The sequence below is a fragment of the Schistocerca nitens genome, chromosome 3, assembly GCF_023898315.1.
Source record: "Schistocerca nitens isolate TAMUIC-IGC-003100 chromosome 3, iqSchNite1.1, whole genome shotgun sequence".
In the NCBI taxonomy this organism is placed as follows: Eukaryota; Metazoa; Arthropoda; class Insecta; order Orthoptera; family Acrididae; genus Schistocerca; species Schistocerca nitens.
The window spans coordinates 754,312,982-754,340,009 of record NC_064616.1 but is presented as its reverse complement, the minus strand read 5'-3'; the positions used below and the strand labels follow the sequence as shown (position 1 = coordinate 754,340,009).

At 42.2% G+C, this 27,028-nt stretch overlaps 1 protein-coding gene across 1 annotated transcript in view; it reads left to right on the top strand.

The window, feature by feature from the left end:
• The window catches only part of LOC126249749 (uncharacterized), a 535,036-nt gene that overhangs the window by 132,233 nt on the left and 375,775 nt on the right, over positions 1 to 27,028 (top strand). The window contains exon 3 of the mRNA XM_049951429.1: positions 20,691 to 20,899. Coding sequence (XP_049807386.1) covers positions 20,691 to 20,899 — 209 coding nt within the window. The remainder of the gene's footprint in view (positions 1 to 20,690; positions 20,900 to 27,028) is intronic.

Here is a 27,028-nt window from a genome sequence, read left to right as displayed (position 1 = left end):
TTCTTTACCCACCAACGCTCCAGTACTACCGATAATCCTACCATTTGCTACATCACTTACGTACTGTACCAAAACTATCGAACCGTGCCTTTGGTAGAGTGCACCTCTAGTGGGGAGGGATAATACTGCATAGGTACACTCACCCGTCAACGCTATTGTAAGACTGTACCTGCTCCCATGTGTGTTTGTCAAGGGTGCATTAGGCCCTGACTTGATTATTGTGGACGACAGTGCGTGACTGCATTTAACTGCGCCGTTCAAGGAACTCTTGGAACGAGAGGATATTCGGCGAGTGGACTGACCCGGCTGTTCCCCCGACTTAAATTCCAACGAGGAATAAGCCGTCATCTTCACAGCGCCACAGCAGCTGCTTTGAGAACGACATCGCTTCACTCAGTTGGATTCTACCGAATGCGTCGTCTCGCCCTGCTGTGCTGCCGTAGGACTTACTCTGTTAGTAGTGGTCGACTACAGGTCTACTACTAGGCAACGCTTACTTTGGATATCTGCTCTGTTGTGGCCTATGTTGTGTGGCACACTCTGAACCTGCTCACGTTGTTGTCAAGTCTCACTAATTGAAACTTGTGATACATGCTGAACTTCTGAAACTTCAAGCGTCAATTCTTTGTACTTGAGTTTCTACTGGACTTCAGTAGGATTTGCCAATTTAAGTTTTATAAATACACTAATCAAAAGTGTCCAGACATACCTATGTAATGCCGGATTGCCCACCAGATGTTACAAGAGGTGGACCCGCCAGTATAAAAGAAGTGGGATAGTATTGTGTTGTCGGTAGAGGAACAGTAACAGCAGAATGTGTCGGTTAGGAGAGCTCATTGACTTCGAACGTGCCGGCCGTTGTGGCCGAGAGGTTCTAGGTGCCTGAGTCCGGAACCGCGCTGCTGCAACGGTCGCAGGTTCGGATCCTGCCTCGGGCATGGATGTATGTGATACTCTTAGGTCAGTTAGGTTTACGTACACTACTGGCCATTAAAATTGCTAGACCAAGAAGAAATGCAGATGATTGACGGGTATTCATTGGACAAATATACTATACTAGAACTGACATGTGATTACATTTACACGTAATTTGGGTGCATAGATCCTGCGAAATCAGTGCCCAGAACAACAACATCTGGCCGTAATAACGGCCTTGATACGCCTGGGCATTGAGTCAAACACAGCTCGGATGGCCTGTACAGGTACAGCTGCCTATCCAGTTTCAACACGATACCACAGTTCATCAAGAGTAGTGACTGGCGTATTGTGACGAGCCAGTTGCTCGGCCACCATTGACCAGACGTTTTCAATTGGTGAGAGATCTGGAGAATGTGCAGGCCAGGGCAGCAGTCGAACATTTTCTTTATCCAGAAAGGCCCGTACAGGACTGCAACATGCGATCGTGCATTATCCTGCTGAAATGTAGGGTTTCGCAGGGATCGAATGAAGGGTGGAGCCACGGGTCGTAACACATCTGAAATGTAACGTCCACTGTTCAAAGTGCCGTTAATGCGAACAAGAGGTGACCGAGACGTGTAACCAATGGCACTCCATACCATCACGCCGGGTGATACGCCAGTATGTCGATGACGAATACACGCTTCCAATGTGCGTTCACCGCGATGTCGCCAAACACGGATGCGACCGTCATGATGCTGTAAACAGAACCTGGATTCATCCGAAAAAATGACGTTTTGCCATTCGTTCAACCAGGTTCGTCGTTGAGTACACCATCGGAGGCGCTCCTGTCTGTGATGCACCGTCAAGGGTAACCGCAGCCATGGTCTCCGAGCTAACAGTCCATGCTGCTGCAAACGTCGTCGAACTGATCGTGCAGATGGTCGTTGTCTTGCAAACGTCCCCATCTGTTGACTCACGGATCGAGACGTGGCTCCGCGATCCGTTACAGCCATGCGGATAAGATGCCTGTCATCTCGACTGCTAGTGATACGAGGCCGTTGATCCAGCACGGCGTTCCGTATTATCCTCCTGAACCCACCGATTCCATATTCTGCTAACAGTCATTGGATATCGACCAATGCGAGCAGCAATGTCGCTATACGATAAACCGCAACCGCGACAGGCTACAATCCGACCTTTATCAAAGTGGGAAACGTGATGGTATGCATTTCTCCTCCTTACACGAGGCATCACAACAACGTTCCCAGGCAACGCCGGTCAACTGCTGTTTGTGTATGAGAAATCGGTTGGAAACTTTGCTCATGTCAGCACTTTGTAGGTGTTGCCACCGGCGCCAACCTTGTGTGAATGCTCCAAAAAGCTAATCATTTGCATATCACAGCATCTTCATCCTGTCGGTTAAATTTCGCGTCTGTAGCACGTCATCTTCGTGGTGTGGCAGTTTTAATGGCCAATAGTGTAGTTCTAAATCTAGGGGACTGATGACCTCAGATGTTAAGTCCCATAGTGCTTAGAGCCATTCGAACCATTTTGAACTTCGAACGTGTACTAGTCATTGGATGTTATCTGTATAACTAAACCATCAGCGACATTTCAATGCTTCTAAAGCTGCCGAAGTCGACTATTGGTAATGTGATTGTAACATCAAAACGCGAAGGGACAACGACAGCTAAACCAAGACCCGGCAGACCTCACGTTATGACGGACAGGGACGGACGAGAAATGCGGAGGGTGGTTGTAAATGTCGCACGATATCACCGGAAGAAATCATTCGTGAGTTGTGAAGTGCTACCAGAAGTCCAGCTACGACAGTCTCTGAGCGTCGGGAGTTAAAAGCAATGGGGTACAATGGTCGGGCAGCTTCTCAGAAGCCACACATGAGCGTCGGGAGATAAAAGCAATGGGGTACAATGGTCGGGCAGCTTCTCAGAAGCCACACATTTCTGTATTCAGGGCTAAGTCACGCCACTGGACAGTGGATGAGTGCAAACGAGTCGTCTGAAGTGATAAATCATGCAATATCGTGTGTCAGTCAGATGAAAGGGTAGAACGTTAGCTGTCATCACGTATATTGCTAATAGTGAAGTATGGTGGCCGTGGTGTTACGGTATGGTTCTTTCATTTTCTCGTAGTTAGGGTGAGGTCCTCCTGTGGGGATTAAGAAACCGCCAAATGCGAAATTATATGAACACATTTTACAGAATTGTGTACTGCGTACAGTAAAGGAACAGTTCGGAGACTATATTACCATGACAATTCAGCCTGTCATAAAGTGGCATCTCTGAGGCAATGGTTTGTGGACAATAGCTTTCATTAAATGGACTGACCTACCCAGAGTCTCGACATCAACCCAATGGAACATCTTTGGGAAGAGTTAGATCGTCGACTTCATTCCAGATCCCAGCGTCCAACATCACTACTTTCTTTGGTTTCGCCGCTTGAGGAATAATGGGCTGCCATTCCTCAACAGATTCTGACACCTCATCGATAGTGTGCCCAACAGAGCCCAAGCCGTCATAAAGGCGAAGGGTAAAAACACCATATATTAATGGCCACTTATAGGTGTCCAGATATTTTTCACCACGTAGTGTATTTGATGGCCAGTAAATATTGTGACTGTGAACGTGTTTATTTATTATTGTATGTAGCAGCACTATGATACACAAAGATCAAGCAACGACCCCAGAAAGTGGAGTGGTAGACAAGATAAATAATTACGGTAATCTTAGGCTAGGGTTTACAGTCTGGATCAACATTGCAGTAGTTATTCATTGCTGGGGTCAGCATTCTTAAGTACCTAGAAATCTCAGAGACAATATATAGTATGTGGGACGATTTGAAGTGGAATGATCATATAAAATTAATTGTTGGTAAGGCGGGTGCCAGGTTGAGATTCATAGGGGAGAGTCCTTAGAAAATGTAGTCCATCAACAAAGGAGGTGGCTTACAAAACACTCGTTCGACCTATACTTGAGTATTGCTCATCAGTTTGGGATCAGTGCCAGGTCGGGTTGACGGAGGAGATGGAGAAGATCCAAAGAAGAGCGGCGCGTTTCGTCACAGGGTTATTTGGTAACCGTGATAACGTTACGGAGATGTTTAGCAAACTCAAGTGGCAGGCTCTGCAAGAGAGGCGCTCTGCATCGTGATGTAGCTTGCTGTCCAAGTTTCGAGAGGGTGCGTTTCTGGATGAGGTATCGAATTTATTGCTTCCCCCTACTTATAGCTCCCGAAGAGATCCGAATGTAAAATTAGAGAGATTCGAGCGCGCACGCAGGCTTTCCTGCAGTCGTTCTTCCCACGAACCATACGCGACTGGAACAGAAAAGGGAGGTAATGACAGTGGCACGTAAAGTGCCCTCCGCCACACACCGTTGGGTAGCTTGCGGAGTATACATGTAGATGTAGATGTAAATGTAGATGTAGATGTAGTAAAGAATAGCTAATGTGTCTAGGGACAGTTCTCGTCCGTCAACAATGAGACGCAAAAAACTGACGTGTCTTCCTCAGACTTGGAAGGAATCATGCGTAAATTTTTAGGGGTACGTAAGCCTCAACACATCTTCATCCACGAAACGGAAAGAAAATCAAAATACGATTTCTACACAAATCAAGCGGACAGCAAAATCTAAAATGGTTGTGAAATATGCGGTATTTTTATTTTTGCCCCTCACACCCAATTTGTGTGTGAGAAATAGAAATTGCTTTCCTATTCGGGAAATATGTTGTATATTTACCATATTGTATGCAAGAAATACTCCCTCTCCGAGAGTGATCAACGTAGATGGCTGCCAGGCGAAGGAGACGGGTTCGATTCCCAGTACTGCTAAGGATTTTTCCTTGGTGGGAGCCTCGTGATGCTAACTGAGGAGCTACTTGATCGAGTAGTAGCGGCTTCACTATCTGGAAAGTCTGCACAATGGCCGGGATAGCGGTGTGCTCAATACTTTCCTCCCCAAACCGTATTCGCACGACGCCACAAATTAGATGATGACATGGCGTCCTGCAGAAATTCCTTGAATCTTCACGGCATGGCAAGGAGCTCGTGGTATAAAATAACTTCTTTGATTCAGGATGAATGTTTCACTCGACATTCGCGACTACCAAAATGATAACGCAAAAAAATTGCTTAGCCACATACATCAAGGGGTACTATTCCAGCACGGTTTGCAGATCAGCTCCTATGAAGATTGTAAGGTAGGAAAGAGATGCTGGCCGAAATAAGGCCATGCGAGTGAGTCGTGAGCCGTGTCTTGGTACCTCAGCTGGAAAGAACATTTCTCGCAAATGGGACAGTTGTTCAGCGAGGTACACGACCCGACGTTGTTCCTGTGTCTCTTAATAAACATTGTGTACACTATATTCAGCAAACCACCAGGCGGTGTGTGGAGGTAACACTATCATGTTCCACCTTCTCTGTAACATTTGCGAATGGCTGCGTGAGAAGATCGACTGTTTATAAACGTCCATATGAGCTCTAATTTCTCTCACCAAGTGCGACATAGTCGCCTTTACAAACAATGATCCAATACTGTCAAATGTTTTTTATTCCAATCTTTGATCACAATATCAATTCTTTAGACGATGACCGGTTTCAGTCCGTAATGCCGGTCGGAGTGGCCGTGCGGTTCTGGGCGCTACAGTCTGGAACCGGGCGACCGCTACGGTCGCAGGTTCGAATCCTGCCTCGGGCATGGATGTATGTGATGTCCCTATGTTAGTTACGTTTAATTAGTTCTGGGTGACTGATGACCTTAGAAGTTAAGTCGCATAGTGCTCAGAGCCATTTGAACCATTCAGTCCGTAATGACCATCCTCAGATCTTTTTCGCACCATGTCCTAAAGTGATAAGGTCATAATGGCATCGTCAAAACATATAAATATAATCAGCACAGCATCGTTACATAGATCTAAAACAAAGTGTAGAATAGGCTACACCGTCCACACAGTCATTATTGCAACTGGCTCTGATTTTCTGGTCGTGGTCATTTGACGAGACTAGTGTCAAAGAAAATACGAGTAATATACTGTCGGCTCTTCACCGAACATACACTCTCGTAATTTCAACAATAGCCCTCTCCGTGACAGACCACATCTCTCCTGTACCAACTGCACTGGAGGTCGTAGAACATCTCTGTAACGCTCATGACCCGAATAAACGACCCTGCAACGAAATCTGCCGCTCTGCCTTGGATCTTCTCTATCTCTTATGCTAATCTTTCCTGGTAAAGTCGTAAACTGATGAACAGTATTCAGGAATCTGTCGAACAATGGTTCTGTGAGCCAATTCTTGCGTGGATGAGTTAAATTTTCTTAAGATTCTTTCAACGAACTTCTACATGGCTTCTGCTTTTAATACGATTAACGTTGTATAGTTATTCTGCTTAAGTTAGTTCCGGTAGGCTACTTCAAGGTTGCTACTGTTTCCAGTAAGTTTTCACCAATAACGTAATTGAACAGTAACGGATCTCTTCGCCTATTTACGCGCAGTATGTTACATTTTTTACGTTTAGGGTCAATTGCCAGTCCTTGCACCAATCGTCAATCCTCCGCAGGTCTTACTGTATTTCGTTATAGTTTTCTAGCGTTATAACCTTTCTGTAGACAAGGACATGGTCTGCAAAAAGTCTCATGGAAGTTATCCTCTAGATATTTATACAGAGTTATTCATAAGTACCTCTGGGGTCTCAGAAGACGACTGCCAGAAAAACTATGACACATGCTGAGAAATGATACATACTAGTGGACAGAGTATCTATCCAAATTTTGATTCGTAATAAAATCGGTAGCGTAGTTGCAGAGCGCGCCGCTATGGGACAGGCGTGTCAGAACATGGAGACAAGTCATCCGCTCCGTATAGTAGCATCGACTTAGTTAGCGCCTACAGATAGACAACCCATTGAACAGCTAACCAAAGCGGGCTACATTGCACCTTTCCGAAGCAGCGTGTATTGACGTTTGCTGACAAGGGAACCTCCCCATCGCACCCCCCTCAGATTTAGTTACAAGTTGGCACAGTGGATAGGTCTTGAAAAACTGAACACACATCAGTCGAGAAAACAGGAAGAAGTTGTGTGGAACTATGAAAAAATGAGCAAAATATATAAACTGAGTAGTCCATGTGCAAGATAAGCAACATTAAGGATAACACAAACACAGGAGCGTCGTGGTCCCGTGGTTAGTGTGAGTAGCTGCGGAACGAGAGGTTCAAGTCTTCCCTCGAGTGAAAAATTTAATTTTTTATTTTCAGTTTATGTGACAAAGTATTATGTTTTCATCAGTGTTTTGGGAGTGATTATCACATCCACAAGAAAACCTAAATCGGGCAAGGTAGAAGAATCTTTTTACCCATTCGCCAAGTGTACAAGTTTGGTGGGTCGACAACAAATTCCTGTCATGTGACACACATGCCGTCACCAGTGTCGTATAGAATGTATCAGACGTGTTTTTCTGTGGAGGAATCGGTTGACCTATGACCTTGCGATCAAATGTTTTCGGTTCCCATTGCAGAGGCACGTCCTTTCGTCTACTAATCGCACGGTTTTGCGGTGCGGTCGCAAAACACAGACACTAAACTTGTTACAGTGAACAGTGACGTCAATGAACGAACGGACAGATCATAACTCTGCGAAAATAAAGAAAGAAAATGTTTCATTCGAGGGAAGCCTTGAACCAAGGACCTCTCGCTCCGAAGCTGCTCACGCTAACCACGAGACCACGTCGCTACTGTGCTTATGCTCTCCTTGATGTTGCCTGTGTTGCACATGGACTACTCTGTTTGTATATTTTGCTTATTTTTTCATAGTTCTACACAACTTCTTCCTGTTTTCTCAATTGATGAGTGTTCAGTTTTTGAAGGCGTACCCACTGTGCCAACTTATAACTAAATCTGAGGGGGGTGCGATGGGGAGGTTCCCTTGTGAGACACACAAAATCCCCATAATAAGCACCTGTAATTTGGGTTAGAAACATGGAGACATTCTGTATCCACTGATATGTGTCTTATCTTCTGTACGTCTTTTTATTTTCACACAGTGGTCTTCTGAAGTCCTGGAGGTATTTATGAATAACACTATATATAGTGTAAACAGTTATGGCCCTACAACATTCCCAGAGACATGAAAGATGGAAGGAATGTATTAAGGGTCTATATAAGGATAACAAACTTGAGGAAAATATTACAGAAAGAGAAGAAGAGGTATGTGAAGGTGAGATGCGAGATATGGCACTGTGAGAATCATCTGAGAGAGTACTGACATACCTAAGTCGAAACAAGGCCATTGGAGTAGATCGCTTGCCCTCGGAATTGTTCATATCCTTGACAAAGCCAGCCACAAAAAAATTAGTTTACATGGTGTGCAAGAGCAGTGAAATACCCTCATACTTCAGGAATAATGTAATATTTCCGGTTCCAAAGAAGGCAGGTGCTGACAGATGTGAATACTACCGAATCATCAGTTTAATACATTATGGTTACAAAATATTTACACGAATTGTTTACAGGAGAATGGAAAAGCCGGTAGAAGCCTATCTCAGGAAAGATCAGTTTGTGTTCCGGAGAAACGTAGTAACACGCGAGACAGTACTCATCCTACGACTTATCTGAAAAATTAGGTTGGAGAAAACTTTTGATAATGTGGACTGGACTACTCTTTTAGAAATTTTGAAGGCATTAAGGTTGGAATACGCGAAACTAAAGTTCATATACAATTTTTGGAGAAGCGAGGCTGCAGTTACAAGAGTCGAAGACACGAAAAGAAGAAGGAAGGGAGATTGGGTTTCACGTCCCGTCGATATCGAGGTCATTAGAGACGGAGCACAAGCTCGGATTGTCCCAAGAATAGGGAAGAAAATCGGCCGTGCCCTATCAAAGGAACCCGGCATTTGCCTAGAGGAATGTAGGGAAATCGCGGGAAACCCAAATCTGGAGAGCCGGGAGCGGGTTTGAACCGTCGTCCTCCCGAATGCGAGTCCAGTGTGCTTACCACTGTGCCGCCTCGCTCGATGACACGAAAGGAATTGAGAATGGAGAGAGAAAGGGTTGTCGTCTTTCCCCGGTTCGATCTGCACATTGAACAAGTTGTGAAGTAAACCAAGGAGAAAATTGGAAAGGGAACTGAAGGTCAGAACTTTGAGGTTTGCTGACGACATTGTAATTCAGTCGGAGAGAGCAAATGACTTGGAACAGCAGCTGAACGGAATGGATGGTGTCTTGAATAGAAGTTAGGAGGTGAACATCATCAATAGTAAAATGAAGATAATGGAATGTAGCAGAATTAAATCAGGTGATACTGTGGGAATTAGATTAGGAAATGAGACACTAATAGTAGTAAAAGAATTTTGTTATTTGACAGCAAAATTACTGATGATAGCCGATGTATGGTAGATGCATACTAGCAGCAGCAAGAAAAGCATTTCTTAAAAAGAGCAATTTCTTAACATGTAATATAAATGTAAGTATCAGGAAGTCTTTTCCGATGGGATGTTTCTAGAATGTAGCCTTCTACAGAAGTGAAACGTGGACCACTGACAATTCATAAATGAAGAAGATAGAAGCTTTTGAAATGTAGTGCTCTGGAAGAATGGCTAGAGGGGTCGATCAAATAACGTATGAAGAGGATCTGAATCGAACTGGGGAAAAAACAATTCAATAGTACTAATTGACTAAAAGAAGGGATCGATAGGTAGGATACATCCAGGGGCAGCAAGAAAATGTGAATATGGTAATGGAGGGAAGTGAGGAAGGGTAAAAACTGTACAGGAAGACCAAGGGTTGAATACTGTAAGCAGATTCAGATGGATGTAGGTTGCGGTAGTTATGCAAAAGTGAAGACGTTTGTGCAGGACAGACTGGAATGGAGAGCTGCATGAAACCAGTCTTCGGACTGGAGACAAGAACAACAGTATTTTGTACAAGACCGGTTTCGGAACACTTAAAGTTCCATCATCTGATGTAAAAAAGAAAATCACTTAACTATTTGGGGTCATTCTCACCCAATGTTTACCGAGCGAGGTGGCGCAGTGGTTAGCGCACTGCACTCGCATTCGAGAAGACGACGGTTAAAACCGACGTCCGGTCATCCAGATTAAGATTTTCCGTGATTTCCCTAAATCGCTCAAGGCAGATGCCGGGATGGTTCCTTTGAAATGGCAGGCCGATTTTCTTCCATATTCTTGACATAATCTGAGCTTGTGCTCTGTCCCAAGTGATCTCTATGTCGACGGGAGGTTAAACCCAGTCTTCCTTCCTGTCTCCTCCTTCGCCTCAATGTAGTCATGCAACCAAAGGTTCCATGTCAAAATGGTAAAAGTGACATAAATTCCATAAAAACTGCTACCCGTGCTGCGTGACCGGGAACACAAACAGTAAAACTTCACTGAACTATCAAAGAAACGGTTACACCTGCCTAATAACGCATAGGGGCCCCGCGAGAACGCAGAAGTGCAGGAACACGACGTGGCGTGGACTCGACTAATGTCTTAAGTATTGCTGGTGGGAACTGACACCATGAACCCTGCAGGCCTGTCTATAAATCCGTAAGAGTACGAGGGGATGGAGATCTCTTCTGAACAGCACGTTGCAGGACAGCCCAGATATGCTCAATAGTTTCCATATCTGGGACGTTTGGTGGCCAGCGGAAGGGTTTAAACTCAGAAAAATGTTCCTGGAGCCACTCTGTAGCAATTCTGGATGTGTGGGGTGTCGCATTGTCCTGCTGGAGTTGCCCACGTCCGTCGGAATGCGCAATGGACATGAACGGATACACGTTATCAGACAGGGTGCGTACGTGCGTGTCACCTGTCAGAGTCGTATCTGGACGTATCAGGGTTCCCTGCGCACGCCCCACACCATTGCAGAGCCTCCACCAGCTTTAACAGTCCGCTGCTGACATGCAGGGTCCATGGGTTCATGAGGTTATCTCCATACTATGAAACGTCCCCTTTGAACAATTATACAGGACTGTGCTTAAACTGACACACAATATTTTTAGCGCAACGCAATCTGACTTTCAAAAATCCCTACAAAAGAATGGCCCTGACTAACATTAACCTATACCTTTCACAGATCACTTACCTCACCAAAAATCTTCGTTACTCGAACTACTGCATTACAGCGAGCGCCACTACTGCCAGCTAGATAAAATATTCAAACTACTGAAGGCACTAACTACTGATAGGCATAGTTAGCAAATGAAAGATTTTGATAGAGAACAAACAATGTATTTACCTTAATAGTCATCAAAAGTCATAATATATGTAAGAGTTCATAACATCCATTCTTACAAATATCACAACTCCGCCATTTCTCTCCCCACATCCACCACTGCTGGCGGCTCACCTCCAACTGCGCAACGCTACGCGCTGTTCACATCCAGCTGCCCAACACTACAATGGCAGACGACAATGCAAACTAGCCACAGACTGCACACAGCACAGCCAGTGATTTTCATACAAAGCGCTACGTAACGTTGCCAATAAGAAAACATAAACAGCCTACTTACATAGCCCCCATGCTCCCCACAAAAATTTTTACAAATTGTTTTGGGCAGTGGCCAATAATGATTTGATAAAATTTTTCATGATTACAATAACAAAGATATCAAATGCACACACTTATTGATACAATGTTGGTCAAATGCTACAATTTTCTCACAGTCCATAAAGACAGTCCTGCTCATTCATCACAGTAAAATTGCAGTGTTTTTCTCAAAGTCTGAGCAGTAAAAGAAAATGCACAAGGTAGTAGTGGATGTCCATGCAGTCTTGAAGAAGTAGTGTTGTCCCTCCAACGGAAAGACAGTGCTGACTCTTGACATGCAGACAGGTAATTGGCCACAACAGAGCAAACCCAGCGCAGAGTCAGTCGAAGTTTTAAAGAATACTGGTAGGTAGGTCATCACAGAGTAGACCCACTGTAGTCCTGGTAGAGATTACGTTATTGGTGGTCCATCAAACGTGCAGACCCACTGTAGTCCTTGTAGAGACGGCCAGCAGCCATCTGTTGCAACTGTGCAGGTGCACAATCACCATCGAAGAGTCTTGCGGACAATATAGCAAGTCCATAAACCACCACTTGTGCACTCACAAAGTTTTTGGAATTGTCCTTAGAACCAGCAATGCTGTTATCCAGTCCCTTGCTGAATTATTAACACACGTGCAAACAAGAAAAAATTCTATGAAACTACACAGAGACAGGAAGAAAACAAATACACAAGGGTACACAAACACATAGTGGGATAACACAAAAGGAAAGGACAGGGTTTGTTTTACTGCCGTATCTTGCAAACAAAACTTTCTTTACTTCTTGGAGATCTCCCTTCGTTCTTTACTATTTCAAAAAGTACTATCTATACCTGCTTTCTGTACTTTTGTCGTAAAACTTCTCAATGCATTTCTTCCAATTCATCGCAACTCATTCTCTTATATAGTCTACCCCCTCTTAAGCTAACTTAAATCTACTGAGCTCAGATGCTAAACTAAGAGACGAGGCAATGCAGCAGCATAAAACAATTAATACAAACAGCAATGAAAAAAATGGAAATTGTCAAAGCAAGCTGCAATAAATCTAAATTACCAACCAATGCAACATTACAACTAATATGAGCCAATGTGCAGCAACAAGAAAAATAAATCAGTAGTAAAACTAGCTTAACAGAGTAATACAAAGTGAAATTTAGTAGTACTATGCATGGCAAACAGCAGAAGCAAATGCAATAAATTATATCTAATCATGACAACGCTCAAGCAGAAAAAACATTACAGTAAAGACAACAATGCAGATAAGGGAAATATCTATTCACATCTTAATATCTGTGTCATTAAAGTGGTGCACCACAACTTATTCTACAAAAGAAATTACCAAGTACTTGAAAAGAAAATTATGAATGCAGTTCCTGTGAAGGTAAACGTCTTTTTGTGCTCCCTCATTTTTTTGAAAAGAATTATTATTTACTCGATCTGTAGACATAAAATATTTATATTAGTACATCTATTAAATTTTATTTTAACCAATGCTGCAGTGCAGCTAGAAACTAGATATTAAACAAAATGAGTAAATAAATACATAAAGCAAGCCATATGGCATTTCTCTCAACTAGCAAGACAATAGCCATGAAAAGTTTCTCATCGTTTCATTAGGCATTTTAGGAAATATCATAAATTAAGAGCTCCACAGTATAATCATATGTTTTCAAGTTTGAAGGTGTCGTATTTACGATGCTTTCTACAAAGGAATGTCAATAGCGAGGATAATGGCCTCCCTTTCTTTTTCTACCTGTGCCTCTGAAAAGGCACACACTACTGGCTTTTTCTCCAGGCGTCTGACACAGCTGGATGCCCACGACGCATTACGTGCAGGTGGTCACTTAACTTTCTTACGGAAATATTTACGACAGCAGTTTCCGCTACAGTGGCAGTCTCATAAAAATATTTCACAGGTCAAGAATTTGCGTTACAAATCTGTAGAAACAAAATCCTATTGACATAACAGAGTCCAAAAAATTTTCGTCGGCATTGTAATACTTTCACGCATTTACATACATTTCATAACTCTTAAAGTACGATTCTTGGTTTCCAACAACCTTTTTCACAAACCAGAGTCCCTAACCACTACTCATTATTCCTTACCTTATTCGTCGACACTTCTTCAATATTTCGTCATAACAGATACGTAGCATACTCAAATAACTCATATAGCATCAGCTTATTGATCATAAACATACCGCAACAGCATAATACACATAGTCATCGTAATAATAACATCATAACACCTCAGTCAACTCTCAAAATCGTCGTAGCTTCCTCCAATAATTTAAAAACCTAAAAAAAAATTCTCTGCTCATGTCAAAAGTGTCATCTGCCTCAAACGTACTTTAAAAATCGTGATCCCATACCAAATATATCATTCAAAGCTCTCATAGTATCACAATGGTTGCGAAAAAATATGAGCAGTTCACAAAGTACAGACAAAATACAATTTCGTAAGTGTGAAGTTATCCAACGGTGTAATTACGTAAACATCTGTCACTGCTGCAGTAAAAAAGTTTGTCTCTCTCAGTTAAATGATCAGATAGCTGTGTAATTCTGTGTTAGAGAAATAAGGTACCGATGTGTAAAGCTGTATAAGCAAATACCATATTAGCTAGGGCTCCTTGTGCTCGCCAAACACATGGTACACAAAGTAAGCGTGTACCCCCTGAGGATGAATGTAATTATACCCTCAGGTGTTACAGATTACAGCAGTGGAATGAAATGTATCACGGAAAACCTTTGTATCATTGTACTTGAAATATCTTAAAAAATAAATCATTTAAGTGCAAAATTAATCACTCAAATACGTGTCCTGTAGCGCTAAATGTGCGTCTTGTTGCAACATAATCTCTGTGGAAGTGTCGTAGTTATCGTCCTCCGAAAGCTAAGTTCTGCAGAAGTCAATGTACTTACCTCATGATAAACAAAAGTGAAATGCTTTGCGTATAGATATCTTAGTTATTACGTTTATTGCCGTGATGAAGAAAGTACTGTGCTGTAACGTATTATTGTGCTACGGAAAAGGCTGTCTCATTGTAGCTATACCACAAAAGTTACTACTGAAACATGTTTTACTTTCCAGAATAATACAGAAAAACTGTGCAGATATAAAACAGAAACACTGCAAAAGCAACATTGTATATTGTCACTCATTAGTAGCGTCGTGATAAAATCGTGTAGCTGTCACATAATCTAACCACTGTGTCATCTGGTATCTCACAGAAAGTACTTTAAATCCAGAATGTATTTTCAAGTAAACCAAAATGTTGCATTAAAATCACATTAGCAGTACTGGTAAATGTTCTAAGTATGTAAGCCTTATAGTCGTTACGTAATCGTGCAACTAACAAGCAAGAATGTACACACACAATAACACTGTGACGTCTGTTCACTATAACAATGCATTCGTAACTTCTGTTTAAATAAGTTCTCTTGGTTCTTGACTGGATATTTAACTTCAAACATTGTTGCATGGTAACAGTTTCTAAGTCTGACAATGCATACTAGAAATGTGAAGTGAAGAGTTTTATGGCAAAGACAAAGTTAAAAAGCAGATTATCTTTCAATAAACGGTTTTACATGTGAAATGTGGTGTAAACCTTTACTCTTCATAGTACTCAGAGTTTCAACTTGAACGCAATTATCATGCGGTATACGTGGGTAAAGAATACTGGAATTTTTCTCAAGGTTAGCGTCTATGTTATTTTTCTCTGAGCCAGCCGGCGCACGCGGCTGCCTGCGGTGTGAGTCATTGTCTGTCTCTTTGTTGGCGCGCGTCGTTATTGGGATTAGGAGACCTAACTTCTACAAATTCACCTTGCCGAGAAGGCCCTGCCCTGTTTGAAGCTCGCCAGTTCTGATGCAATTCAGCTCTGTCGTTACAATCACATTGTCTGTCGTCATGTCGGTAGATTCCATAGTTTCTTTCTTGCCGGTCACGTGGTGGGGAATTTCTTCCTGAATCGTAACTGCGCGTTGAACTGTTGCGTCTGAAGTTATTCTGTCTCCCTTGATAATAATTGTTTGTGTTCCCATATTGTCTGTTTCTATGGTAATCTCTGTCATATTCATTACTACGGAAATGCGATCTTTCTCTGTAGTTATTACTACTCTGCCAACGGTTGTCGTATGGGTGGTGTCTGTTTTGGTCACGATTTGTGTTGTGAGAATAACCTTGTCGCGTCCAGTTATTATTTCTTTCATCGCGGAATTGCGACGGATGTGACCTGTAATTGTTGTGTTCCTGTTTTCGCGTTCCGCGACTGTCAGCGTCAATTTCCAATTCTTGTAACAGTCCCTGAAAAGCTTCAATGTTATCTTTGCAACGTCCTGCCAAAATAATATTTCGTAAATGTTCAGGTAATTTGATTAAGCAAATGCGGATGAGTTCTGAGGGGCTGTATGGGTTTGACAGGTACTGATTCTTGTGCAACATGTCTTCAAAATATTTCACAAGACTGGAAAATTCAGATTGTTCGAAATGTTTCATCATTATGATGCTATGTTTTACTCGGTATTGTGTAGCTTGAGACCAATATGCTGAGAGGAAGGCATGATAAAAATCTCCTTCACTGTGACAATCGTGAATGACCGATCGCATTCTTACAGCTGGTTCATTCTCCAAGTAGCCACACATAAATTCTAACCTGTGCTCCAATGACCAGTTGGGAGGAAAACAATGAGAGAATTGATGGAGCCACGCTTGTGGATGAATGTCGTTGCCAGAATTCTTAAACGTTTTGAATTTACGTGTAGTAATGAACAGCTTATAGTCAAAATCATCATGTCGGCGAGTCGCATGTCGGTCATTGTTACGTCGTTTCGGCGGTTCCATCTCAAAATTCGGTGTGCCTTGCCAATTTCTTTCATAATTTCCGAAGTGTCCTGTGTTATTATTTTGTGGCTGTTCCGTATTTCTAAGTCCCTCTTCCCGTGTTGGAGCGCGAGTGTCCTCTGAAATACGTAATTCTTGTATTAACTGTGTCAGCTGATCCTGTACTTCCCGGATTTCTCTTTGGTGTTGCGTATTAATTTGATTCTGATTTTGTTTGAATTTCCTAACTTGTTCGCACTCTTCTATGTCATTAAAGACTACCGGTTTTGTGTCATTCAGATTATCATCTACCTTCGTAGATAAATTATTTAGCTGATCCGAAAGTTCAACTACTTTCTCTGATAATGAACTAATTTCCTCCATGTGTCTTTCTACTGTGTCCTTTAAGTTTTCCTGAGTTTTTGCAAGTTGCGTAACCGAATCGGTAGATGCAACTGAGTGAATTTTAGCTTGCAAGGTCTCATGATTTTCATGAACAATAATTTGCAGTTCTTTTATGGCTGCTTCGTGATTCTGTAATGCATTTTCATGCCGCGAAAAAATGGGTTGAAAATGCTCACAAATTTGTGTTTTTACGTCGTTACAGACTTTTTGACATTTCGATTCGATTTTATGTAACTCAGTAGTTAAATCTTCACGTGTTTGTTCAAGCGTGGTGTGAAGATTTTGTTCCATTGCGTCTAACTGTTGCTGTGTTTGTCTCTGGTGTTGTTCCATTGTGTCTAACTTTTGAAGATTTTGTTCCATTGTGTCTAACTTTTGAAGATTTTGTTCCATTGTGTCTAACTTTTGCTGTGTTTGTCTCTGGTGTTGTTCCATTGTGTCTAACTTTTGAAGCTTTTGTCCCATTTGTTGCATTAATTGTAATAACAATGCACTGGTGTCTGAAACATGTTCCTCAGTGCTTTTCGGCAGTGAATTTGCACCGGCAACATTCACATTTTGACAAGCGGAAAATGTGTCTCGACTCATTTGAGAAAACGGTGAGAACCCAAAACCTGAGTCTACAGTATTTGCAATATTGTGTTCTGTCATTCCCGATTCCTGGGGCGAGCTGTTGCCGACCGATCGATCAATAATGCTTCCCTGTTCACTACCTGTTTCACTGTCTACACCATTATTTGACGCCCGCTCCATTTCCCTATGCACAGTTACCAAATTCATTACATGGTGGCACTAACACACTGCTTTCGTCTTCACTGTCATTTCACAGTTTACTTTGGAGCCTAGTATTACGTTTTTCACACGCCATTATTGTCACAATATTTCACACGACAACACAGAAAAGCACAATTTGAAAGCAAAAATAAGAGAACACATTAACATAGCACTGAAAATAATATCTAGTTAATTGCAGCTGCGAAATACTTGGTGCAAATCTACATGCGTGCCACACCTGTTTTACTGTACAACAATGAAAGACTGCAACTACAAAGGAAATTCTTTCTGTAATTACACGCTAGCAATAAACAATAGCTACACTAATTACACAAACTACAAGAAAAAAATCAGAAGATTCCAGTGAGGTATCCTAGGCTAAGGGTCGACATATGAAACGTCCCCTTTGAACGATTATACAGGACTGTGCTTAAACTGACACACAATATTTTTAGCGCAACGCAATCTGACTTTCAAAAATCCCTACAAAAGAATGGCCCTGACTAACATTAACCTATACCTTTCACAGATCACTTACCTCACCAAAAATCTTCGTTACTCGAACTACTGCAATACAGCGAGCGCCACTACTGCCAGCTAAATAAAATATTCAAACTACTGAAGGCACTAACTACTGATAGGCATAGTTAGCAAATGAAAGATTTTGATAGAGAACAAACAATGTATTTACCTTAATAGTCATCAAAAGTCATAATATATGTAAGAGTTCATAACATCCATTCTTACAAATATCAAAACTCCATTTCTCTCCCCACATCCACCACTGCTGGCGGCTCACCTCCAACTGCGCAACGCTACGCGCTGTTCACATCCAGCTGCCCAACACTACAATGGCAGACAACAATGCAAACTAGCCACCTACTGCACACAGCACAGCCAGTGTTTTTCATACAAAGCGCTACGTAACGTTGTCAATAAGAAAACATAAACAGCCTACTTACAATACCCGTACACGCCTATCCGCTCGACGCAATTTGAAACGAGACTCGTCCGACCAGGCAACATGTTTTCCGTCATCAGCAGTCCAATGTCGGTGTTAACGGAGCCAGGCGGGGCGCAAAGCTTTGTGTCGTGCAGTCATCAAGGGTGCACGAGTGGGCCATCGGCTCCGAAAGCCCGTATCGATGATGTTCCGTTGAATGGTTCGTTTGCTGGCAATTGTTGATGGCCCAGCATTGATATCCGCAGCAATTTATGTAAGGGTTGCACTTCTGTCCCGTTGAACGATTCTCTTTAGACGTCGGTGGTCCCGTTCTTGCAGGCTCTGTTTCCGGCCGCAGCGATGTCAGAGATTTGATGTTTTACCAGATTCCTGATATTGACGGTACACTCGTGAAATGGTCGTACAAGAAAAATTCTCACTTCAGCGCTACCTCTGAGATGCTGTGTGCCATCGCTCGTGCGCCGACTATATCACCACGATGAAACTCACTTAATCTTGATAACCTGCCATTGTAGCAGCAGTGGCCGATCTAACAACTGCGCCAGCCGCTTCTTGTCAGTATATAGGCTTTGCCGGCCGCAGCGCTGTATTATGCCTGTTTACATACGTCTGTATTTGAATAAGCATGCCTATACCAATTTCTTTGATGCTTCAGTGTATGTACTGACAAATACTAGCTGTGAGCGAAGCACAACACTCGGTTCTGGTACTCCATAAATTATCTGTTCCTCTAATTACAAACATAGCCTTCCGCGGCCATTTGCACAGTCAATAATTTTTTTCTGGGTTTGTGATAATTGTCAATATGTAAAACTACGGACGTTTCAGTCGCTATTGCAAGTGACCTTCATCAGGGTGTTGTACTGACTATCTGTACCTCTGTCTGTTTGGCCAAGTTAAGAATGACATATTAATTTCTGTCTCGTAGAAAGCTCTGAATGTAATCACAAAGCTGGCCGGGGTGGCCGTGCGGTTCTAGGCGTTACAGTCTGGAACCGAGCGACCGCTACGGTCGTAGGTTCGAATCCTGCCTCGTGCATGGATGTGTGTGTTGTCCTTAAGTTAGTTAGGTTTAATTAGTTCTAAGTTCTCGGCGAATGATGACCTCAGAAGTTAAGTCGCATAGTGCTCAGAGCCATTTTGTAATTCCAAATCGTGTCCAATACTAGGTGAGCTCGTGTTTTGCTCATAAAACGACAGTGCGGAACTGTATCAGAAGTCAAGGGGCACGGCATCATCCGAGACACTTTAATCTACTCTTATGTCTACTGTAATCGTACTTGAATTACGTAACCATTACGGCAGCTCACCTGAACCTCTCGATACCAGCAATATTCTACTGTGTTTCTGTAAAGTAGTTAACATATTACTGAGACAACATTCAAATTTGATTTCATTAATGTAGAGGTACTTTGATACATCGATATGTTTATGTTGCAATGATATTATTCTTATGTGTATTCTTTCTTTTGTCACTGTGATCTTTGTCGTACTTGTAACTCTGATTTTTGGGCGCGTAAGCGATTATTAGTTAGTTACAGAGTCGGACCTTGAAAAAGTCAAGTCTTGGACGTCATGTTGAAAAGACGAAAATGTGAAATTTAACAGTGAGGAAGATGATTTCAAGTATGTTTTGTATTTGTGTGTTACGTGCCATTGCAACAAAAGCAATAAAAAGGAAGTGTAACTTAAATTCGGAGTGCTGATTATTTTTTTACATCACTATTGTGCTAACTTTCAAAGGTTTAATCTTCAAGAATGGTTTGTGAAACACATCTATAAAACTTTTGAATATAGCAGAATAAAACCTAGGCCTCTTTGCATCCGAGCTTGTAATCATCACCATGTAGATTTTCGACGATTGAGCCATGATTTCACAACGAGACTAGCGTGGGAAGCACGAAAAGATGAGTGCCTAGTTTATTCATTATTACATGAAATGACTTTATTAACTGTGCTCTAATGACACCTGCCACATAATAACTTTGTTGTTGCCCGAAAATGCAGTATTTAGCAGCGTGAACAACACCACAATCATTATTAAATTTTGACCTTGTTGTGGTAGGGTTGTTAGACTACCCATATAAAAGAAATATGTAAACATTTTCTAATTTAAAAACTATTTTCATATTTGGCTGAAGAGTGGTAATTGGACCCTTTACAGCTCACTGTCGCCCTTTAGTACGACGGGATGAAAATTCAGTAAAGTAAAAGTAGAGATGTGCTTAACGGAACGGTTTACTTAGAAGTGTGCTGGAACGTGTCGTGTGGTGGTGCCGGCAGCGTGAGCAGTGCGGGCAACGGCAGCTGCGAGCTGTCGGAGAGCGTGCCGTCGCGCGGCGCGCTGGAGGAGCACCCCGACTACGACGTCTACGTCCGCAAGGAGGAGTGCCGCGTGCTGCCCCGGCCGCCGTCGCCGCCGCCCCCGCCCGCCTACCCCGACTACGACCACGACCACGGCCTCGACCTGCCGCACGACCGTTTCGACACCGGTGAGCCACACATGCTTAATTGCAGCACTTTGTACTGCTGTTTTTGGACAACAGAACCTGTAAGTAACACTGTGGAAAAACTAACACAAATTTTATAAAATAGTTATTTTGTCACACGTTCCATAAATCAGTTTAACGTTTTTTTATCCAAATGGTATCGAACGAGTCAGTTTACAGAATATGTATGCATGATCAACATTAATGAACACGAAATATGTAATCGCTTACGGCTCCCAAAATTTCCAGGGGGAAATGAAGGTGAGACCGTAAAAAGTGAATTTTAAGCAACATTCTACAAAAAAAATGGCTCTGAGCACTATGGGACTCAACTGCTGAGGTCATCAGTCCCCTAGAACTTAGAACTAGTTAAACCTAACTAACCTAAGGACATCACAAACATCCATGCCCGAGGCAGGATTCGAACCTGCGACCGTAGCGGTCTTGCGGTTACAGACTGCAGCGCCTTTAACCGCACGGCCACTTCGGCCGGCAACATTCTACACCCCATGTTCTTATAGTTGTCTAACAGATCATTCACAATGGTAACATAGTTTTTGTATTTTCTGTTACCCAAAAAGCCTTTCACAATTTGCGGCGGCGCGGTTCTTTCCGTCCCTTTAGGACGAACCTGCACCTACCTGTGAACATTGTCTCAGCAGATCATCAGTAGGAAAGCCGAGTGAAACCTACTGTACTTTGACGTGAACCAGGCTGCAATTAAAATCACTAATCTACGTTTCGGGAGGAAGTTTTCACACAAATGAAAGGTTGGAAATTTTGTCCTCAATTAATATATTCTGAAACTTAGGTGAACCAGTATCACTGCCAAGCCCATGCTAGTCTTAACACAGTCACTCACAATCCCTTTCACTCACGTTAGCAAGTTTATGGTGTTGCATTAGCCGAAAACGTAATAGCTACAAAAATACTGATTGTTTTAGATTGAGAATGCTCGCCAAATATTAAGTCTGTCGGTATCAAATGCAGTCACAGCTTTTAGCCACCGACCTGCTCAATACGCCATGCGGAATATATGTCTTATCTCGTCACAAAATTCACTTAAAAATTCCGAAATTTCTACACACACGTCGGAATAATTATGCTGTCACTTTCCAACATTTTTGATGTATGAAACACTGCTAGATCCGGCAACTTATGGTTTTCATCGGAACTACTACTGCACTCGTCCGATCTCTTTCATGGCTAGGCTTCGACTCCTCTTTAGAATACTCTAAGTCTTCTCTACCAGCAGAGAAAGACGCGCGAAGAATATTGCTTTACCATTGGTCAGTTTACTTAACAGCCAATAGCAAAACAACATTCTCCCTCGTCAGTCCGCGCTTTTCATCCATAACCAATCGCAAAATAGTAAACCTCACGACTGCACTTTTTACCGACGTAACTATCTAATATACTGAAATTTTGTTTATGCATAAAGTTATTTACTGTTGTTATTTATACCTGAATTAATTTTCTCTTTACCATAAACTTGCTTTACAAATCTATTCTACAAAAATCCCCTTTGTCCATATCCATACTTCTTCGAAATGTTCCCACACTAAATCCTACTACATAATCCGTTAAACAATTATCTTCATATTAACATTAATCCACACTCATGCATCTTTCATACTGCTAAAACACATTTATAACATTTTACATACACAAATAGACATAATAACACTTTATGAAAATACTAGAACAGTTTATGAAAAACATTCTATTACTTTAGTGCACTCTACTGGACACAATCGAAACTAAATCAGTCCCCTATCCAATAATGTCCTCTATCGGCTGATACATAAACTACGTGAGCATCCAGTCTCTCGTCACCATCTGTCACTCTCCAGCTCTGAGACACATCTCCCTCTTAACCGCCTCTAAGGCAGGATCGTTATATGGCGCTACGCCTCAAATTGCTTTAAAATAAGAACAAGCATCTAATTAAATATCTGTGCGTTTGGTATGAAAGGCTGGATCTTTCAGCAATTTTCTTATTTGTGGTTCAACAAATATATCCACTTTCAGTTTTGCCTCACTTAATTTGGGAAACTTTATGTAATCTTCTTACCATAAAAGTTTTATCCAACTTTTGATATCAAACTCACAGATATTCGATTAGATGCTTGGTCTTATTTTAAAGCAATTGTGAAGGGCTATTTGTGTAACAGAAAAGACAAAAACTATGTTACCATTGTGAATGATCTGTTAGACAACTGTAAGAACATGGGGTGTAGAATGTTGCTTAAAATTCACTTTTTACAATCTCACCCTGATTTCTTCCCGGAAAATTTGGGAGACGTAGGCGATGAACATGGTGAACGCTTTCACCAAGACATTCTTACCATGGAACACCGTTACCAAGGCCATTGGAGCCCTTTGATGATGGGTGACTACTACTGGGGTCTTGTTAGGGAGAGTGATGAAACGGCAAGCAAAAGAAGAACTCCGTCGTCGCATTTTTCAAAAACCAAAGACGATTAAAGGTTAAAATATCTTCTGAACTAATTTGGACCTTTTATTGGCATCATGCCCATATATACCACAAAATAGTATTGATTCCAAACGTTTTAAATGCGTATTTTTGTTTGACTTAATTGTGTCAATTTTCGCTATTACCATTCTTTATTCTCCTGTGTATCTAGGAAATGTGACGTCATAGAGAAAAACTGATTATACCAGTGTATTCAGCACCCCAAAATTAGATAAATTCACCCATTTACAAACCAGATGCAGAAAAAAAAGTTTAAATTTGTTTGCTAGTGTAGTCGTGCAGGGCCGGCCAGAGTGGCCGAGCGGTTCTAGGCGCTACAGTCTGGAACCGCGCGACCGATACGGTCGCAGGTTCGAATCCTGCTTCGGGCATGGATGTGTGTGATGTCCTTAAGTTAGTCAGGTTTAAGTAGTTCTAAGTTCTAGGGGACTGGTGACCTCAGCAGTTAAGTCCCATAGTGCTCAGAGCCATTTGAATCGTGCAGGGCAAGGCAACATGTTGGCACCCTGTAGAGCATCTTTTGTTATAACAGCACTATGTGGGCGAGCGTTGTCCTGTTGGAAAGGACCCCTGGTATGCTGCTCGTGAATGTCAGCACAACAGGTCGCATCACCAGACTGACATACAAATATGCAGTCAGGGTGCGATGGGTAACCTTGAGAGTGCTCCCGCTGACATACGAAATCGCGTCCCAGCGCATAACTCAAGGTGTAGGTCCAGTTGTCTAGCCCGCAGACAGGTTGGTTGCAAGCCCTCAACTGGCCTCTTTATACCCAATACACGCCCGTCAATGGCAACGAGGGAGAACCATCTTTCATCAGAAAACACAACAGACCTCCGCTTTGCCATCCAATGAACTCTCGCTTGACACCTCTGAAGTCGCAAATGGCGTTGGATTGGGGTCTGTGGAATGCACGCTAAAGGGCGTCTGGCTCCCAAATTTCCTTAAAATAATCGGTTTTTAACAGTTCGTTTCCTCACTGTGGTGCCAACTGCCGCTCAAATTGCTGCTGCAGATGCAGTACGGTGCGCCAGAGCCATGCGCCGAAGACGATGGTCTTCCTTCTCGGTGGTGCCACGCGACCGTACATTCTCCTGACCATCGCCACCAGCAGTCATGCAGGGGAAGGGTGGGAAAAGTGGTCATACTAAGGAATATGTTTTTTATCTTGATGAAAATAAATAAGAAATAAACTACATATTAACATACGATATCATATATATATATATATATATATATATATATATATATATATATATATATATATATATATATAAAGGCAATTCTTATTTTGACTTTATCTCGCTAAATTTTTTATATATATTTTTTTTCCTCTATCTCTACCAAATGGCAACTTTGCCCTTCAGGGTGGGGCAAAGTGCCCATGAGGTGGCCACTTTGCCCAATATAAAATACAAAATTTAAACTGAATTTGTATAGTAACTGAAAGTGTATTTTCAAAATAAAAACAGTATTACCATCGTAGAAAAAGAAAGTTTCTCACTGAGTTTATTTACAAAAGTCACAAATAAAGTCACTGTCTTCTTCTTTACACCCAGCACAAACCTCATGTGCCCATCGTAAACAGCCCGAACACCTTATCCATCCTACATTTTCCCTTGACTTGGAATATAGGTCCCTGTAGAAAATGCAGTCAGTATCACTCAAGTCACTGTCTGAGTCATTAAACAAAGCACGCTTCGCTGATTTTAATTTCGTTTTCTGCTTACCTTACTCTGTTTTTCTTTTTTCAGCTCGAGCTTTACTTTCTTAAGTCTTACCTTTTCTTCTTTTTCTGCTTTTGCGGCTACTAGTTTCATCTTGAAAGGGCTTGAGGTCAAAACTGCAGCTGTTCCTTTTTCGTTTATTTTCTCGTTTGATAATATTTGCTTTAGGGATTGGAACAATATCCTGTGGGCTTACAGCAGAAGTATAGGGCCTGTTGGTCTTGGAGATGCTGATTAAATCACATGAAGTACTGCAATGAGGCAGTGGGCTGGGTTGGCTGTTTGAAACCCTGAATAGTTTTGTAAACAACATACAATACCATTATTTTTGAATGAAAATATATTTTAATTTATGTCGGGCAAAGTGGCCACGGTCGGGCATAGTGACCACAGACGTGGCTACTTTGCCCTCTTCACCGGCATTACATAAATGCCACACTACCGGCTAAACGAATCGAGCAACACGTTACACAGACACATCATTTTGTAGCCTAAATACACCTCTTTAAGATGTTACTATCAGTTGCCTACATTATGAATGAAAGTTTGGTAATAATAATTAGTTAAATACACTTACTTTGCACGAAAATATTCAATAACTTTTAAACAAGTGATGAGAACAATTTCCACCTTCAACACATCTGAAATGGCGTACCAATGGAATAGTTGACGCGTCCGCCGCAGTGTAGCAGCACCGTACAGCGCAGTAACAGCCAGTAGCCACCCTCCCCTACAGCAGTTAAATTTCTGCCGAGTCTTTCTGCAGTATCACAGAAGTAACACCAGCTTCTCGTAGACCTATAACACGACCTCGTTCGAAGTAAGTGAGGTGTTGATAATGGCGTCTATGTCGCCTTAAACGCATTCTTTACTATCATCAACTCAATACGTCCTATCTCAAAGGGAATTAACGGTTACGAACGTCACAGCGTGTATTTGAAGGAAACCTGATTTGCATCCTCATAGCGGCGCTACTAGCGCGAAAATTGAACAGACATCATCTTTCAAATGGAGAAACACACTTACAAACTTTCATTTATATCGCACAACTCCTTACTGTTGCAATTTTTTTCTGTCAGTGTATTTCAGTACAATCTCCTCTTGTTTGGAATTTTCAGTGCGGCAGAATGCTACCTGAAACGACTGACTTAGAAGGTTCCTGAAACTACAAACCACCTGGGTGATATAGTCACAAGCAAAAATTCCAGAGAACCAAGCTCTCCATAATAAAGCCATTGGTCGCAATCAACCTCTATCGGGGTCACATTCAAATCTTTATTGGCTTTATGACGATGTGTTGGAGGCAGTTTTTAAACAGGGTAAGCATTGGTGGTGTATGGTATGAGCCATCCTTCTCCTGGGCAGGACCCTGGTAGAAGTCTTCCTACAAGATCAGTCGCAGACCTGCAAGTACAGTAATTAACTTTGACCTTGCAGGGATACAGGTGCGTCCTCCAGTGATTACACCTGTCTTCTTGTTCCAGACATGCCACATACAGGTTCTGAGTTGGTCCATCCACTGCCATAGCAACAATAAATTCCGCACCTGGAGCCCTCCAGTCAGCACAATGCCAGAAGTCAGAATAGGGTGACTGCCGCAGCGGAAGCCCCACCCGTGCTAGACAACAACTCCCGTGCTATCCGCAAACAACAGCATTAACCGTCTTTGTATTGACCGGCCAACCGACCAAGGGCAACACGTGTGGAATTCCATGCCACAAATTGACATCTGGCACCTGTACGACACAATACATTCACGTTTGCATGCTTGCATTCAACATTCTGGTGGTTACGTCGGTTATTAATATACCAACATTTCACATTTGCAATGGCTTACCCGCGCTTGCATTAACCTGCGATCTTGGAATGTTAATCACTTAAATTTGTTCCCTAGACAAATATATTCC